An 18,749-nucleotide genomic window follows, 5' to 3' on the forward strand; every position below is an offset into this window, starting at 1 on the left:
CAGGGCTTCCCACGGGAGGATGCCGTCCTCCACGCTGACCTCCTGCTATTTTGTCAGAGAGGCCCACAGTCCCTCTGCGACCTTTCCTTGTATTCTTCCAAGTAGGATGTGGGTTTGTGCGGTTGTGACGGGTAATGTGTCTGTAAAATTGAATGTTAAAGTAACTTTGTCCGCCATTGGCGGGGATGGTGGCTGAGGTAGTCCCCGTGAGCAATCTGCACCTGGATGACAGTCAAAGATACTAATACGCCACCAACATCAATGTCTACTGTCGGATTCCGGCTGAATCTATTGGGGCTATTATTGTATCTTCCTGAAAAAGGTCAAGTAATGGCTTCTGGTCCGTGATTACCGTAAAGTGATGCCAATTGACGTACTAATGCAATTTCGTAACTACAGAAATCACGGCTGGTCCTTCCTTTTGAATTTGCGCATTGTGGCGCTCCGCATTGGCCAGAGTTCTGGATGAATAAGCTATCGGCCATTCCGTTCCCATCGCCATATCGGTGGGGCAACACTAGCAACGCCCTCAGCTCTGTCGCAGTCTGAGCTGGCGGGGCCCTCCTTGATAGGCCTGGTGTTTGCCTCCAGTCCCTATTGACGCGGTATCCCAGGTCTGTCACCTCTTTTGCCTGGGAGACAAATTTGCCCCTTTTCAGGCGGACACCTGAAAACCATCGGAAGGTCTCTGTTAGGTTCTCCAGGTGTTCCTTCTTGGTGGCTCCTGTAATGAGTACCTTGTGTATAGGCCTTCTCCCACTGGTACTGCCCGCCCGGCAAACTGGACCGGGTGTATGATGCCTAAGGTCTCCAGCCAGCTCAGTTCGCCATCAACTGGGCAGGGTGTATGGGGCCGGTCAGGCCCTAAAATATTTGGGTTGGGCTTCTGAGTCAACGTAGATTTGTGCTTTGACCCCTTTATTTTCCCCAGGTCTTCCTGTAAAACCTCCGGATACTTTTCGAGGACTTTGTCCAAACTTCAGGACTCATACGGAAGATTTGTTTCCTGTCCCGGCGGAGCTTTTATAACCAACCGTTATCCGTGGATCACCATGGTCCCAATGATGGTCAATGGTTCCCCGGTGTATGTTGCCAGCTGGGCCTTGGTATCCTTCAAGACTAGATGCCGGATTCCCAAATGGAGCTTATGGAGTGTCTGTTGTCCGATAATAGAAAGAGCAGACCCCGTATCGATTTCCATGTCCAAGGGGTGACCGTTAATTTAGAGCGTTATTCTTAGAGGGGCTTCTTTGGGGGTCCTGATGCAGTTTAATTGCACGAAGTGGTCTTCCTCGGGCGAGGCAATGTGCAAAGCCCTGGCCCTGGGTGCTTGTGTCAACCTAGCCAGGGCGATGCGTTCACTGCTGATTCTGGTCGCCTCGGCCATGTGTTTAGTGCTGTTATCATTGGATTTTTCTGTTATATTTTTTCTCAATTTGTCTTATCTGTCACCCTGCGTTTGGAGTTTTGGATGTGCTAAACTAAAGCAATTGTTGGGAACGGTGAAGAGGGTGTTGTGGGGTGGGAGGGGGGCAGGAGTGGGTATGGGTAAGGATGGATTTGGGGTACAAAACTAAGAGTGGGGCCGGGTAGGGGGGCTGGGCGTGGAATGTTTGCTAAATATAACTTGCTGGCAGAGATGCTGGTTAATGGAAGTGGAGTGGGAGAGAACGCCGCCACGAGTTATTTGGGGAGGGGGTTGATTTTTTTGTGCCTTGCGAATACGTGTTTGGAGAGGGGTTGTGCCCAGCGACGCCCGTGAAGGTTGGATGTGGGATTGTTGGTGGATAAGGAGGCGTGTGAGAGGACAGCCATGGCTATAGGGTTGTAGGTGTAGTTTAATAAGAGAGAAGAGGTCTCGCCTTCCGCATTCTGGGAGGCGTTTAAAAGCAATGATTATGGGGAGCTGATCACAATTCGAACAGAGAGAAGGCGGGAAGGGTGGAGAATCAGAGGTTGGTCAAGGCTGTTCTGATGGCAGATCGGCAGTATGGCGGCACACTGGTTAGCACTGCTGCCTCACAGCGCCAAGGACTTGGCTTTGATTTCCGCCTTGCGTCACTGTTTGTGTGGAGTTTGCATGTTCTCCCCTTGTCTACGTGGGTTTCCTCCGGGTGCTTCGCTTTCCTCCCACAGTCCAAAGCTGTGCAGGTTGGGTGGATTGGCCATGCTAAATTGCCCCTTTGGGTGGAGTTGCAGGAATAGGGCGGTGGATTGAGCCTCGGTAGGATGATCATGGTCGGTGGGCCGAATGGCCTCCTTCTGCACTGCAGGGATTCTATCATACTCGACAATCCCAAAGGTGGAGATGTTTTTTTTTTTCTAAATTTAGATTACCCAATTATTTTTTCCAATTAAGGGGCAATTTAGCGTGGCCAATCCACCTACTCTGCACATTTTTGGGTTGTGGGGGCGAAACCCACGCAGACACGGGGAGAATGTGCAAACTCCACACGGACAGTGACCCAGAGCCGGGATCGAACCTGGGACCTCAGCGCCGTGAGGCGGTTGTGCTAACCACTAGGCCACCGTGCTGCCCTCAAAGGTGGAGATGTTGAAGGAGATGGAAAAGCTCCAGATAGAGTTCGAATTGATATCAATGGGAAAAAGCAGTTGGACAGTTGCGTCGTGTACACGGGGCCTTCTGTGAACATGGTGAGAAGGCCAGTAGATCACTGGCGCACCAGTTGAGATGGCAGGCAGCCTTGAGGACATGGGGGTCGGCGCGGTTTCTGATCCAGGAAAGGTAAATAGGGTATTTGAGTCCTTTTTCCGGGGATGGTAAAGGTTGGAGACCCCAGTAGGGGACTCAGACATGAGACTGTTCTTGGCCTGTTTAGACTTCCCGGTGGTGGAGAAGGAGTAAGTGTTGGGCCTGGAGGCTCTGCTTGGGCAGGAGGAGATTATGAGGTGCACCTGCTTTAGGCAGTCTGGGATGGCTCCGGGCTTGGACAGATTCCCAGTAGAATTTTATATAAACTTTGCAACGGAGCTGGGACCTCATCTAATAGAGCTGTTTAATGATACGTTATCCCGGGAGAATTGATGACTACATTGCCACAGGCTTCTAGCTCTCTAATCCTGAAAAAGGATAAGGATCCAGAGGAGTGTGGTTTTACAGGCTTATATCTCTATTGAATGCCGACACAAAGTTGTTGGTCAAGCTGCTGGCAACTCGCTTGGAGGCATGTGTGCGGGGGGATTGTAGCTGAGCGGATGGGGTTTCTGAAGGGCTGACAATTGTTAGTCAATATAAGGAGACTATTGAATGTGGTGATGTCACCCCCGTCAGGTTCGGAGCCAGTGGTAATAATCCCCATAACTTTATAATCTTTATTAGTGTCACAAGTAGGCTTACATTAACACTGCAATGAAGTTACTGTGAAAATCCCCTAGTCGCCACATTCCGGCGCCTGTTCAGGTACACAGAGGGAAAATTCAGAATGTCCAATTCACCTAACAAGCACGTCTTTCAGGGTTTTGTGGGAGGAAACCGGAGCACCTGGAGGAAACTCACGCAGACACGGGGAGAACATGCAGACTCCGCACAGACAGTGACCCAAGCTGGGAATCGATCCCGTGTCCCTGGCGCTGTGAAGCAACAGAGTTAACTAACCACTGTGCTACCATGCCGCCCACAGATACGGAGAAAGTATTTGACCCGGTAGAATGGGAGTATCTCTTTGGAATACTGAGACGATTTGGGTTTGGACCCAGGTTTATTTCTTGAATCAGAGTGTTGTATAAGGCCGCACTGCGAGCGTTCATACTAACGCATTAAGCTGGGAGTACTTTCCATTGTACAGGACAATAAGGCAGGGGTGTTCACTTTCCCCGTTGCCTCTTGCATTGTCGATTGAACCACTGGTTACCTCTCGAGGTGATCAATAGAGTGGAGGTATAGTGAGGGGAGTATGCAGCACCGAGTGTCCCTATACGCGGACGACTTGCTGTTCTCCGTAACCGATCCCTTCTCCAGTGTCGGAAGGATTATGGATGTGTTAAGTAGGTTTGGCTCCTTTTCAGGTATAAACTTAATGTGAGGAAGAGTGAGGTGCTTCTGGTTAGTCCTCAGGGACAGGAAGGAACTCTGGGGAAATTGCCGTTTCGGCTGGCTAGGTAGAGTTTCAGGTATTTGGGAACACAGGTGGCTCAGGACTGGGAATTGTTGCGTAAGTTGAATTTGGTCATCTGGTAGAAGGGGTGAAGGGAGATTTGAAGAGGTGGGATGCACTGCTCCTATCTTTGGCAGGACGGGTTCAAACGGTGAAAATGATGGTCCTCCCAAATTTCTTATTTATTTTTCAGAGTCTCCCGATCTTTTTGCCGAAATCCTTTTTTGGGAAGATTAATTAGCTGATTCTGGCCTTTGTTCGGGCAGGCAAGGCACGTTGGATTAGGAGTGTGTTTTTGCAGAGAGATAGGCGGTCGAGAAGGTTGGCGTTGCTGAATTGGATGCGGAGACTAGGGTGGTGTCATTAGAAAATGTCTAAATTGAGACTTGTAAATTTTTGTTCGGCAAGGATATCATACTACTAATAATAATCTTTATTATTGTCACAAGTAGACTTACATTAACACTGCAATGAAGTTACAGTGAAAGTCCCCTAGTCGCCACATTCCGGCACCTGTTCGGGTACACAGTGGAAGAATTCAGAATGTCCAATTTACCTAACAAGCACGTCTTTCGGGACTTGTGGGAAGAAACCAGAGCACCCGGATGAAACCCACGCAGACACTGGGAGAACGTGCAGACTCGGCACAGACAGTAACCAAGCCGATATCGAACCTGGGACCCTGGCGCTGTGAAGCAACAGTGCTACCCACTGTGTTACCGTGCTGCTCTATGGAATTAAGGGTGGGATTACCTGGCTGTGTCCACCGCCAGGATTGTCCAGTCCCACTCGTCAAACCTCCTGTGGCGGGTTCCGTCACGACAGGGCTGGCAACAAAACCAACCAAGATGAGTAAGGTGGAGCCAAGAAGGGTTTATCAGCCGTGATATAATTGCAGGTTAAAGTTCAACAGGTTTGTTTCAAACACTAGCTTTCGGAGCCCTACTCCTTCCTCAGGTGAATCTGAGGAAGGAGCAGTGCTCCGAAAGCGAGTGTTTGAAACAAACCTGTTGGACTTTAACCTGGTGTTGTAAGACTTCTTACTGTGCTCACCCCAGTCCAACGCCGGCATCTACACATCGTGATATAATTGAAGGTGCACCAGGCTTGCGGGGCTGAAAGGCCTCCACATTTCTATGCAATCTGATGCCTGTAGCATTCCTGAATGCTGGGATAATCGATGCATGCAGTTGAAAACCTACAACTAGTGCGCATTGATACAATGGCCCATGCAAATACTTTTGTCATCACCATTAATTCTGGTGACAAGCAAAGTGGCACAGAGCTGCGAGAGATGACCTACTGTGATTCAATCAGACTTAGACAACCAAAACAAAAAGGAAAGACTGATGCCTTCAATGGCTTAAATTTCATCTCCGTGGCCTTAGCAGAGCAGTTGTGTTATTGCTGGCAATTCTCAATGAGAAGGGAAGACCTCAACAAGGAATTTGTTGAGGAAAGTAATGAATTTTTAAAGCACACACGGCCTGTGAGTGATGAGATGTCGCTGACTCATTATGATCTGTGTATGCACCAAGCAGCGGTGCCGATCTCTGGTATTTCTGGCCCGAACAATCTTCTTCAGGCCTTCGAAGTACTCATGGTGCAGACATTAATCACAGTGGTCTCTGGTGTATAGTTTGTACTGATGATTTCAGCTCCTTGCCTCAAAGACCATCACCTCATTAGAATGACTGCTTGCTGATGGTGCTAACCTCTATTCTTTGTGTGTTAATTCCTAAGCGCTTTCTTAAATCACATTTTCCTTTCCAATGTCCATCCCCTGACATCCCTCCCCCGCCAGACTTGTCAATGCTTTCTGACACAGCTCAGGGTCTGACACAGAATTACTCAAAACGATGTTGGGCCTCAGCTAAGTGATTATTCTTCATGGCACATGGAGGGAGAGCCGTTCGGCCCATCAAGCTTGCTCCGACATTCAGTTCAAAGTTCCTGCCAGTTCGCCCATTGCACTTGATTCCTGAAAAATTGAAAACCGTCGAATGTATTCTTGAGCAAACAATAATGGAGAATCCATACCTTCTGGGCTGGAGAAGTCCAAACATTCACAACACAAAGAAATACATTACCCCTCCCCTAAATCGGCTCCTTCATCCGGACACCGTATCCCTGTGTCCACTGAGGAGGGGCGTTGGGTAGTTCTCCCTGTGGGAGACTACCGGAGGAGAATTGCTACCAATTTATGTTCCCTCTGGGAGCGCAAATCACAAAGCAATTAAATACCCCTTGTCATGCAAATGTATGCATGGCGAAGAATACAAGGGATTCCCGAGGGAATATCGCTATCCAGGGAGTGTGTGACCTGATAGCGAAGTCCCTTGGCAGGCCGCCCCCACCCCCCCTCCCGCATCGCAAATCAACCTCCACCTCCCCCCCCCCCCAACGCACCGCAAATCAACCCCCATCGCAAATCAAGTCAAAGTGCTGAAACCACAATGTTTACAAACACCAACGACATCAAAGAGAGGTAAGTGCATTCCAATCACTATGTGCATTCCAATCGCTCGTGTGTGTGATTGGAACACACTTAGTGCACCTACCTCTCGTTGAAACACAGATCACAGCTGCTCACTTTCCAGAGATGGAAAGGTGGACCTTGCAGGTAAGCGATACAGCCATCATATTTTTTCACTGCCCCTGTGTGAGGGTCTCTGTCAGGGGTTCCTTTAGTTAGGAGGTCTCTGTGGAGTCCCTGTAGTTAAGAGGTTCTTCAGTTAGGGGGTCGTGAGGGGTCTCCCTATTAAGGGGGTCCCGGGGGGGGGGGGGGGGGTGAGGTCTCCTTGTTAAGGGGGTGCCTGGGGGAGGCCTCTCTATTAAGGTGAACCAGAAGGAAGGAGAGTCCCTATTCATGGGGTCCCTGGTGTGGTCGCCCTATTAAAAGGGTCAATGGGCGGTCTCCCTTTTCACAGGGACCCCCTCCTTGGGGTTTTCCCTATTAAGGTGGTCAAGGGAGGAGGAGTCTCCTTATTGATGGGGTCTCTGGGGGAGGTGTCCCTATTAAGAGGGTCCCAAGGGGGGGGGGAATTTCCCTAGTTAGGGAGTCTCTGGGATTGGGGGGAAGGCGGGTCGTGCCATCCCATACCTGGGAAAAGGATGGGCACCCAGGAGTGGGGGGCTGCTTTGCAGTGTGGGGAAAGGGGTGGGTGGGGCTGATTTGCGGAGCAGAGGTGGGGATGGCCAGCTATTTCACACCACTATCGGGTTGCCCACTTGAAATGGCGGCCCAATATCGGGATTCCCTCAGGAATCCCTCACCATACATAAATTTGCATGGCAAGGGATACCGAATTGCATCCGGATTTGCGCTCCCAGGACAAACGTAAAACGGTAGCAATTCTCCTCTGGCGGGAGGTGGGGCTGGATTCTCCATTTCAGCTGATGCCAGCGGAGCATGTGCGATTTTTGACGACCAAACAAATTTGCTTGAAACACTCACCAATTCCAGGACCGGTGAGGGGCTAGCACCGGTGCTGAGTGCAACCCCTGCCTCCCTCGTGGTAAGTGGCTGGAGAATGGGCAGGTCCCTGGACGCACATGCGCACGGCTGACGACCTGCAGCAATCGTGCCGTACAACATGGCGCCAGCCGTGCGCGGACACGTCCCACCCCCCCCCCCCCCCCCCCGGCAACCCCTCACCAGCCCTCCGAGAAGGCCCCCGGCCAGCAGCACAGAGGCTGGCCGTGAATGGCGGCACTGGACATAGTCCGCTGAGACCACACGTGTCCCGCGCCGTCGGGAACTCGGCTAATCGGGGGCTGAGCATCGCGGGAGGGCCGCTCGATAAGCGCCAATGCTGTTGCAATGGCACGCGACGTGATGACATCATTTCGGAGGGGGCAGAGGCGGCGTCAAACCGGTGCCGGCACCGGAGTCGAATTTGTGCCCAATTGGCGATTACAATATCGGCGTCGGGCAACGGAGAATCCTGCTCAGTGCCTCCCAAATGGAGAATCCCGCCCAGTATCACTTTAAGGACTTCCCCTTTAAATTTGTCCCCCAGTTTATTTAATTTAGTTTATTTGATTTCATTAAAATAGTTGGGATCCAATAGTTAACACTTTGGTAGCTTATCCCCCAAACATTGAACTGCAAGGCTAATACTCGCGTCTCCATAGCAGAGAGATGACACAGGTGTGGCCCCCAATGCAAAGCGTGATGGCGAATGTGCTCATTAGTCACAATGTTCAGGAGATGATGGGTGCCAGCATCTTGCTCTCCCATGAATTTGGAACTCAGGCCCATTCAATGCACTCGACTGCCCTCACTCCTCACCCTTGGGGGAGTCACGCGGCCCCTTGAGTCTCTCAAGGGATGAAGCTCTTCATTCAGGTGGAGTTGAGAGGAGCAACAGTGGGGAAGAGGCTATTGTGTTACAGGTGAGGGTCACTGGGGAAAACCTGTGGGGTGGATGAAATGAAAATCGCTTATTGTCACAAGTAGGCTTCAAATGAAGTTACTGTGAAAAGCCCCTAGTCGCCACATTCCGGCGCCTGTACGGAGAGGCTGGTATGGGAATTGAACCGTGCTGCTGGCCTGATTTCAAAGCCAGCGATTTAGCCCTGTGCTAAACCAGCCCCTGATCCTCGACCCCGAGAGGGCTGTGAGTCGGCGCATTGTCAGGCCACTCACTTTAATGTTATCTTCCTGCCAGATTTGGATTCTGGAGAGTCATGGAGTCACCGAGCCGACAGATCTTTTGATTGCTATTGAGCAGCAGCAACGACATTGATGTGCCACTGTATACAGCCAGGACCAATGCCTTGGGGGGGGGGGGGGGGGGGGGGGGGGAGGCAGAGCCCACTGCTCTCCCCGGAGCCGGACACAGATGGCAGAGCCTTGGAGTACACATTACCCGCCACGGGTTTACCGCTGTAGAACCTCCTACCTCCAAATGTCAGATGTCCAGTGCCAGAGGAGACTGCTTCTGTCCCAGGGAATGGAGCACCACCTGTGCCAGGTGTTGCAAGGGTTGGTACCACATGGACTGGGAGGTCACCCATTGACAGTGGTCCTGAAAGTCGCTGCAGCTTTAAACCTTTATGCCAGCGGGCTCGTTTCAGGGCTGCTTGGGTGAACTGTGCAGCAATTCCCAGACTTCTCCCCAACACCCCCCCGACTCTGCACAGAGCTTGCCCCACAGGCTAAAATCCAGCGTTAAATCTTCAGTCATCCAGGGTGCCCTGGCTTTCCCCCATTATAAAGAAAACCGGCTGAATACAGAGAGTCAAAATTTGGAAATCTCTCAAACTAAATAATCACAAGATTAATATCTTCCATATGTTTTTATTTGAAAATCCCTTCACAAAATATTTAAAATTCCAACATTGGAAACACACTTTATATCTGAGGACATAGTATACCAAAAAAAAAACTTAATAACCAAGTCACTATTGTAGATTTGGAATGTACTCAGCAGGTCTATGACGAATTGCTTGTCGAACATGACTCAATAGCTTCCTTTGGAGTGGAATGTGTTCAAACTGTCCATGATTTTTTGCGCTAACCTTTTTTGAATGCGACTCCGCTGATTTCCTACATTACAACGGTGCCTGCACTTCGAAGGTATTTCAGTGACTATGAAGCACTTTGAGATGACCTGAGGTCACGGAACAAGCCGTAAATTTATTTTTGTGTAATTAATCACTAAATCAAACCTTTCCTATTGGGTGCCGTGCATATACAAAATCTGCACAGTGGCAACCTCCTACACTTTGTGCTGCCATTATGTCAGATCTGCTGCTACACCACGTGAATGCATGAGGTATTCATCTGTTATCGAGTCGTAGAGAGTTTGCTGAGCAGCTTTTGGGTAACATATTCCATCCCCTTAGGGCCACAAGGTGCAATTTGCTGCCATTATGTCAATGGTAAGCTTTGTCTCTCTTCTACGGATGCTGAGGTCAGTAGATCGCGATTTTTCTCTTGGTGATTGGGCAAGTACTTGCAAAAGCCCAGCTCCTCCCCAAGGTCAGGGTAAACTGTCAGGAAAGAAATGGCTTATTCGCCCTTTCACTTTCTTTTCTGCACCACAAAGGGATGACACGGATCTGGCGAGGTGCAATGGCTGAATCACAATGGACGCATCTTAATGTGGATCAGACAGATGGAGCGATAATAATTCGAGCCGTACTTGGCGGCTTCAGTTCAAACTGGAATCCGGCAACTTCCTATACCTACTGTAAATTTTGTGCTTATTAATAAAAGAGTGTCAACAACAACGTGCGCTTATTCCATCGTGAAAAACATCCAAAGGTGCTTTACACGCAACATGTCGGAAACAGATACTGAGTCAAGAAAGGGGACGTTAAGAGGAGCGAAGGAACGCTCGGTCAAAGCATTGAATGATGAGGAAGCTGTAAAAGGAAAGGGAGAGATTCAAGGGGCTGAATGGTTCAGGGAGGGGATTGGGGAGAGGAGGATTCAGGTGCTGGGGGCTCCGTTGTCTTTGGTGAGAGAATGTATGGTCCAGAGCAATGGTGGGGAACCCGGGGGTCCCTGTGCGGCCCGTCTGGGTTCTGATTGTGGCCCACGACACATTTTGTTGACCCTTGCCCGCGGCGCAGGGTTGCCAGATTCCGCTGATTTCCGTCCACGCAGATTTTTTCCTATCGGTGTGAGTGAAGTGATTCGCACGTAAAGCGAGGGAGGTGAAGTGAAGTGCGCGATTATCGCTCACAACACTGACTATGAGAACCGTGCGCTCCCTCTGTCTCCAAAGTTCAAATATTGAATTTACCATTTGGAGTTGATGATCACTCGACTAGTATCTAAACGATTGATCATTTTCTACAACTTGCTCTGAAATATTTGGCTTGTATTAAATGTATTTAATCTTATTCATGGGGTTTAATGTCAGTGAAACAAGCTCTGCTTTCAATCTTATGGCCCAGTGAGATGAAGGAGGGTTCGCTCACGCGGCCCAGTCACCAGCCTAGGTTGCCCATCACTGCTCTGGATGTAGAGTTAACCTTAACCTGAACTTTAGAGTGCTCAGTGATGCACAGGAGTATCATTTCCAATTCAGTACCAGAAAGCCATTTGGCCTGAGAAAGACTGTCAGTATAATTTTCCTCCAACCATATTTCATTGGGGAGGAGTGCGGGACATAGAATGTGAAAGACAGAGGGTGGGATTTTCTGGCTCCCCCTGCAGCGTGCTTTCCGGTGATGGAGGCGGCTCGCTATTGGCTGCTGGGATCTTCCAGTCTCACCGAGCTCAATTACCATTTGCGTCATTCAATGGCCGTGTCGCCTGGGAACCCACCTGGGGATCGCCTTCAGTGGGACCAGGAAATCCCATTGGTGGGGAAGATTGGAAAATCCGCCCAAAGTGTGTGAGAGGAAGAGAGGGAGTGAGACAAAGAGAGAGGGAGAGAGAATGAGAGGGAGGGAGAGAGACAGACAGAGAGAGAGGGAGGGAGAGAGAGACAGGGAGAGAGACAGAGAGGGAGAGGGAGAGTGAGAGAGAGAGAGAGAGAGAGACACACAGAGGGAGAGGGAGAGAGACAGAGGGAGAGAGAGAGGGAGATAAACAGAGAGGGAGAAAGAGAGAGAGACGGAGAGAGAGAGAGGGAGAGAGACAGAGGGAGAGGGAGAGAGACAGAGAGAGAGAGGGAGGGAGAGAGAGAGGGAGAGGGAGAGAAACAGAGAGGGAGACGGAGGGAGAGAGACGGAGGGAGAGAGACGGAGGGAGAGAGACGGAGGGAGAGAGACGGAGGGAGAGAGACGGAGGGAGAGAGACGGAGGGAGAGAGACGGAGGGAGAGAGACGGAGGGAGAGAGACGGAGGGAGAGAGACGGAGGAGAGAGACGGAGGGAGAGAGACGGAGGGAGAGAGACGGAGGGAGAGAGACGGAGGGAGAGAGACGGAGGGAGAGAGACGGAGGGAGAGAGACGGAGGGAGAGAGACGGAGGGAGAGAGACGGAGGGAGAGAGACGGAGGGAGAGAGACGGAGGGAGAGAGACGGAGGGAGAGAGACAGAGGGAGAGAGACAGAGGGAGAGAGACAGAGGGAGAGAGACAGAGGGAGAGAGACAGAGGGAGAGAGACAGAGGGAGAGAGACAGAGGGAGAGAGACAGAGGGAGAGAGACAGAGGGAGAGAGACAGAGGGAGAGGGAGAGAAACAGAGAGGGAGAAAGACAGAGAGAGAGAGAGAGAGACAGGGAGAGAGGGAGAGAGAGAGGGAGAGAGAATGAGAGGGAGGGAGAGAGAGAGAGACAGGGAGAGAGAAGGAGAGAGACAGAGAGAGGGAGAGAGACAGAGAGAGAGAGGGGGAGAGAGAGAGCGAGGGAGAGAGACAGGAGAGACAGAGAGAGACATAGAGAGAGACAGAGGGAGAGAGACAGAGAGAGAGAGACAGGGAGAGAATGAGAGAAACAGAGAGAGGGAGAAAGACAGAGAGAGAGAGAGAGAGACAAAGACAGAGAGAGAGAGAGACAAAGACAGAGGGAGAGAGAGATGGAGAGAGACAGAGAGAGAGAGAGAGAGAGACAAAGAGAGAGTGGGAGAGAGACAGAGAGAGGGGGAGTGGGGGAGAGACAGAGGGAGAGGGACAGAGAGGGAGAGACAGAGAGAGAGACAAGAGAGAGACAGAGGAGAGAGCAAGAGGGAGAGAGACAGAGAAAGAGAGAGAGACAGAAGAAGTGCAACAGAGAGAGAGCGAGAGACAAAGACAGAGAGACAGAGGGGGAGAGAGAGACAGACAGAAGGAGAGAAACATAGAGAGAGAGAGACAGAGAGAGAGCAAGAGGGAGAGAGAAAGAGAGAGACAGACAGAACGAGAGAAAGAGAGAGAGAGGGAGAGAGACAGAGGGAGAGAGGGAGCAAGAGGGAGGGAGGAGAGAAAGAGAGAGAGGAGAGCAACAGAGAAAGAGAGAGAGGGAGAGAGACAGAGACAGAGAGGGAGAGAGGAAGAGAGAGAGAGACAGACAGGAGAGCAACAAAGAGCGAGGGAGAGAGACAGAGACAGACAGGCAAGAAAGGGAGAAACAGAGACAGGGAGAGAGAGCAAGAGGGAGAGAGACGGGGAGAAACAGAGAGAGAGAGAGGGAGAGAGACAGAGACAGAGAGGAAGAGACAGAAGGAGAGAAACAGAGAGAGGGAGAGAGACAGAAGGAGAGACAGAGAGAGAGGGAGAGAGACAGAAGAAGAGAAACAGAGACAGAGAGAGGGAGAGAGACAGAGAGATGAAGATATAGAGAGAGGTGAAGCAGAAAAAAAGTCAGAGGATGAAAAAAGAAAAGGTGGAAGTGTGCACAACGAACAAAGAGAGAGAGAGAAAAATATATCTATCTCTACATGCACTTCCCTCCTTCAATCTGGGCTGAATTCAAACTTGGGCCTCGGCTGTAGGAATTGCTTCTAATCTGTTGTCCCATTTAGTGCCGTGCTGCTGTTTGTATCGTTGTCACAGTGACAAAGCTCCCACATTGTGCTGCAGCATGGCTGGAGCCAAGGCTTCCAAATTATATTGTTGATCGTCAATTGATCAGGCACTGGTGTCAGAGTCCCTCGGTGCCTCTCCACGGCCTCCCGCATCACATCCAGAATTTGGTGATACTGGGGCTCTGAGGCGGGCGTCACGGGTGACGATTCTGTTGGGTCGCACGACAGGTCGTAGAGCAAAGGTGGGTCATGTCGGCTGACATAATTTCCGTAGCACAGGCAAACATGCGTGTCGAAGCAACCTTGTGTCCCTTCTGGATTGAAGTTTGGTGTGAACAAGTGGGCTTTCCATACAGAGGAGCCTGCGAGAAATGTAATGGACAGTACATGACGTCATGGAAATATTGAAGAAACCATTACTATTGACAGCTGTGGCAGTTCATCCAACAGCTGAAGCCGGGCTCTTCCAGAAGCCACTAGTATGCACAGAGAGCCTGTCACATTGCACAATATGGACCATATACTGTGGAAGCATCAGCCAAGCATAATAAAATACCTGAAATTCATTGTACTCAACACTGCGTGGGTTTCCTCTGGAGTCTCTAGTTTCCTCTCTGAGTCCAAAGATGTGCAGTAGGTTAGGTGGATTGGCCATGCTAAATTGCATAGACCAAAGATGTGCAGTTTTTGGGGTTCCTGGGATCGGGTGGGGAGTGGGCCTGGGGAGAGTGCTCTTTCAAAGGGTTGGTGCAGACTCGACAGTCCGAATGGCCTCGTTGTGCAATGTCAGGATTCCATCGATTCTATGAAACGCGCAGAAAATTACCAAATATTTTAAAAAATCCAGATAGTTTTGTTTTTATTGCCCCACCGCCCCCCTCCCCTCCCCACTTTTTCCCCCTGCTGAAGTTACTGTCTGCTGGGGTACAGTCCAATGTGGACGGAGCATCCTTTAGTAGCTCCAATGCAAGTTGCCGTTTTTCAGCTGTGAGCATGCGTAGCAAATGTTTGGCAAGTTACCCTCGCAGGACCAAGCCAAGCTTCACTGGAAATCCACACCTTCTCAAGGACAATTCGGGAAGGGTAATAGATGCTGGCTTTGACAGCAATGATCACATCCCAAGAATGAGTAAAAAATAAAATCTGCTCCTTGGGCATCCCGTTGTTGAATATGAATTGGACCTCACTGAATAGGAGTTTTACTACATCGCAGGCGTTAAAGAAATCTGCTGTGCAAAACCAGAAGCTGCTGCTTTAAGCACTGCTTTACTCCACCTCCACCTATTTTCCTGCTGTCTTTCGACTCAATATAGACCCACAGATACTGTTCGCTGTCTGTTGTGGAGATAGAACTATTGCTGCAAGCTTATCAAGGCAGTATATGCATTATAAATTTGCACATAGGGGTCGGGATGCTCCCATTGGGCGGCAGAGTGTCCACGCTGTCGGAAACGCCATCGCGTTTCACGACGGCGTGAACGGGCCACTGGGAGTACCGATTCTGGCCCCAACAGGGGGCCAGCACGGCGCTGGAGCGGTTCACGCCGCTCCAGTCTCCAATCCCGCCACGAACTGTACGCTGGGATCACGGGCCAGGCCCCATCAGAGGCCCGCACCGGGGCCGGAGTCCCCCTCCGCCCCCCACAGGCACCCCCCCCCCCCCCCCCCCCCCCCCCCCCCCGACCCTGCGTGCAGAGTTCCCTCCGGCTGCGACCAGGTGTGGACAGCGCCGGCGGGACTCTGCCTTTTTAGAGCGACCGCTCTGCCCATCCGGGCCGGAGAACTGGCGGCCCGGCCGCGTAGAGCGCCCCGCGACTGGCGCTGCGTCAAATGGGCCGGCGCCAGGAGCGGAGAATCGTGTGCCGGCGTCGGGGCGCGGTTGCGGGGATTCTCCGGCCCGGCGCGGGGCTGGGAGAATCCCGCCCGGGAAATTCGAGGGGGAATTCGAGGAAAAGTGCACAGACAGATTTCTAATATTATGGTCCGGATTGTCCGACCCTTCGCGCCTCCCCTGCTGTGACTTCCTGCGCGGTGGAGGGTGTGGACAATGCAAAACCCCCTTGACAGTGGCGGGACTGGAGATCCCACTTCCGGCTAATGGTGGGCTGCCTCCACTGGCACAAAACACGCTCGGGGTGGGGGGGGGGGGAAATGGAAAATCCCGCCCTCCATATTTACTATATTATCCACTGATCAACCTTCGAACAAGGTTAATTGGGAATCAAGGTCAAATGAAGGTGGGGCTCAGAGACTGAGGGTTAAGTGAACAAGGCTGTTTCAGATGGAACTCAGATCCAATTTTTATATGTTTCCGTTCCTGTGTTCATATTTGGAATGGAAACTGTGTCGGCAAACATGACACACTGAAACTATACCCCACTGGCAGGGATGGTGAGAGGGCAAGGGGACTGCAACCTGACAATTTACATAATCCGTTTCCATTATGAACATTATAGATTTAAAATAAACTTCTGATTTGGTTATGGTGATGGGACGAGTACGGAAATTCAAAATCTATACATCTCGAAAGTAGCTTTGCAGTATTTCTTTTTAAATGTCCTATTTGCGGGCACCCCCTGCTCCAGTTAACCAACCATTTCAGTACTGCTGTGTTGTAAATCTGTCAGTCGCATGTGAATGCATGAAAAATAACCCCAGTATAATTACTTTTGTGTACTAAGAAGACATATTGTATAAAGACGTGGACTAGATATGCAGGCAGACAATGCAACTCGCTAATGTGATTAGAATGGGTAAAATGTTTAAGGAAGGTATTCCCTACAGTATTATGAGAGTACCTTTAAGAAATGGGGGTTTATAAATGGGTGTGCATATAAATATCTGTAGTGAGAGTACCTTTAAGAAATGGGTGTTTACTACTGCAGTGTTGTCAGAGAGTGGGTGGAGCTGGGCTGTCTGACAGCTTTTTACTTTTGTTTTAGGCTGTTTGCTGCAGGGTGTGTTTTAGTTTCGTTTTCAGTGTTGAATCTGAAGCCAGACCAAGCAGGTGTACTGCTGTTCTCTCTGCCATCAAAATACTATCTCTTGATCATTTGGTGAATTTAGAATTATAAATGTTCTCAGTAGTGAATGTAAACCTAATGTGCTGCTGTTAAAAGAACATAAGAACTAGGAGCAGGAGTAGGCCATATGGCCCCTCGAGCCTGCTCCGCCATTCAATGAGATCATGGCTGATCTTTTGTGGACTCAGCTCCACTTTCCGGCCTGAACACCATAACCCTTAATCCCTTTATTCTTCAAAAAACTATCTATCTTTATCTTAAAAACATTTAATGAAGGAGCCTCAACTGCTTCATTGGGCAAGGAATTCCATAGATTCACAACCCTTTGGGTGAAGAAGTTCCTCCTAAACTCAGTCCTAAATCTACTTCCCCTTATTTTGAGGCTATGCCCTTTAGTTCTGCTTTCACCCGCCAGTGGAAACAACCTGCCCGCAAAGGTGTTTCTTCTGTCATCTGGATGTTGTTTGGGAAGTTATTAAGAATTACTGTTGTATTCTTTGGGGGTTGTATTTGAATTAATGGTTGCTAAGATGTTCACTGTATGTTTTTAAAAGGTTAACTTATGTTCATAGAATAACATTGTTTTTCTTTAAAAAATACTTTTCGATTTCTGCTGTACCACACCTAACCCTAACCCATACCACAATCTATTAGAAGTTGTGGGTCAGGTAAACTCCATGATACACTTTGGGGTTCTCTAAACCCTGGCCCATAACAGTATGTTCTATTTCTTTGTGTATTGTTCAGTGAGTCGGGGTTCCGACCATTAACAATCTGCCACTAGGCGCATAGGCTTTCTGAGATGCTTCCTTCATTGTTGATTCCTCTGCTCCCCAACATGACTAACTGCTGTTTTGCTTTTAGGCTGACATAGAAGGAATGAAGTTTCCCGTGTCAACTGTGGCTCATCTGGTCACACTCTCACCGCAGAAGGTTTTGAGTTCAAGCACCCGCTGGGGAGCCTCGAGCACATAATCTAGTCTGACTGCCCAGTGCAGGGTTGAGGGAGTGCTGCACGGCCAGAGGCGATGTCTTGTGATGTGACAAATAACCGAGAACTTATCTACCCTCTCAAATGGAAATAAAAGATTCCAAGGCACGAGTCGGTACTTACCCTTCAACCAGTATCACTAAAACATAAACAAATGTTTTGGATACATCTCATTGCCACTTGTGGGATCTTGCTGTGCAAATTGTCAGCCGCAGTTTGCTACATGGCAAGTGACTTTAAAAGTAGGTAGAAGATTGTTTTGGGATGTGTGGATACTGCAGGATACTGTTTAAATATATTTTTAAATATACATTTAGAGTACCCAATTCATTTTTTCCAATTAAGGGGCAATTTAGCATGGCCAATCCACCTAACCTGCACATCTTTGGGTTGTGGGGTGCAACCCACGCAGACACGGGGAGAATGTGCAAACTCTACACGGACAGTGACCGAGCACCAGGATTCGAACCCGGGTCCTCAGCGCTGCAGTCCCAGTGCTAACCACTGCACCACGTGCCACCCCATACTGGCTAAATATTAGCGTGAGTCCATGAATGAATAAAGACATAAGGAACCTTCTGAGGGTTAGGAAAGTGGTAAACATTCAGTACATTGGCAGTGAAGGTGAGCACGGTAAGAGAGAATACGAAGAGGTTAGGAGAAGTCAAACAAACAATTAAGAAGGCAAAGGGCAGTGGTGGTGGCGGCCCTGTGAGTTTGGGGCCAGTGGAGGCAGCATGTGGGAGCAGTGGGAGCATCAGTCTGGGCCCCAATCTGTGATAATCACCGGTTATGGCGGAGAGCGGGGATTGAGAGAATGGGGGATATGTTTATAGAGGGGAGCTTTCCGAGTATGAGGGCGCTGGAGGAGAAGTTTGGGTTGGATTTGAATTTGAAACAAATTCAGGTATCTGCAGGTGCGGGACTTCCTACGTAAACAGGTGTCAACCTTCCCGCTCCTACTGCTAATGGGGGATCCAGGACAGGGTAGTTCCCAGAGGGTGGGTAGGGGAGGGGAGCATCTCGGACATTTATAAGGAGCTTATGGGGTCGGAGGAGACGCAGACCGAGGAGCTGAAGCGCAAGTGGGAGGAGGAGCTGGGAGGTGAGACAAAGGATGGTCTATGGGCAGACGCGTTGAGTAGAGTCAACACGTCCGCAACATGTGCCACGCTCAGCCTGATACAATTTAAGGTTGTTCACCAAGCTCGCATG

The 18,749-nt window shown here is 50.0% G+C and overlaps 1 protein-coding gene across 2 annotated transcripts in view; it reads right to left on the bottom strand.

The window, feature by feature from the left end:
• The window catches only part of LOC119977124 (steryl-sulfatase-like), a 149,029-nt gene that overhangs the window by 36,898 nt on the left and 93,382 nt on the right, over positions 1 to 18,749 (bottom strand). Inside the window, exon 10 of one of the 2 annotated variants that reach the window (XM_038817744.1) lies at positions 13,309 to 13,882. The exons of the other annotated variant lie outside the window; for it this stretch is intronic. Coding sequence (XP_038673672.1) covers positions 13,497 to 13,882 — 386 coding nt within the window. The 3' untranslated portion in view covers positions 13,309 to 13,496. Of the gene's footprint in view, positions 1 to 13,308; positions 13,883 to 18,749 lie in introns of those variants that run through there. 2 annotated transcript variants of the gene reach the window in all.

This window comes from Scyliorhinus canicula, chromosome 14, assembly GCF_902713615.1.
Source record: "Scyliorhinus canicula chromosome 14, sScyCan1.1, whole genome shotgun sequence".
Taxonomy (NCBI): domain Eukaryota; kingdom Metazoa; phylum Chordata; class Chondrichthyes; order Carcharhiniformes; family Scyliorhinidae; genus Scyliorhinus; species Scyliorhinus canicula.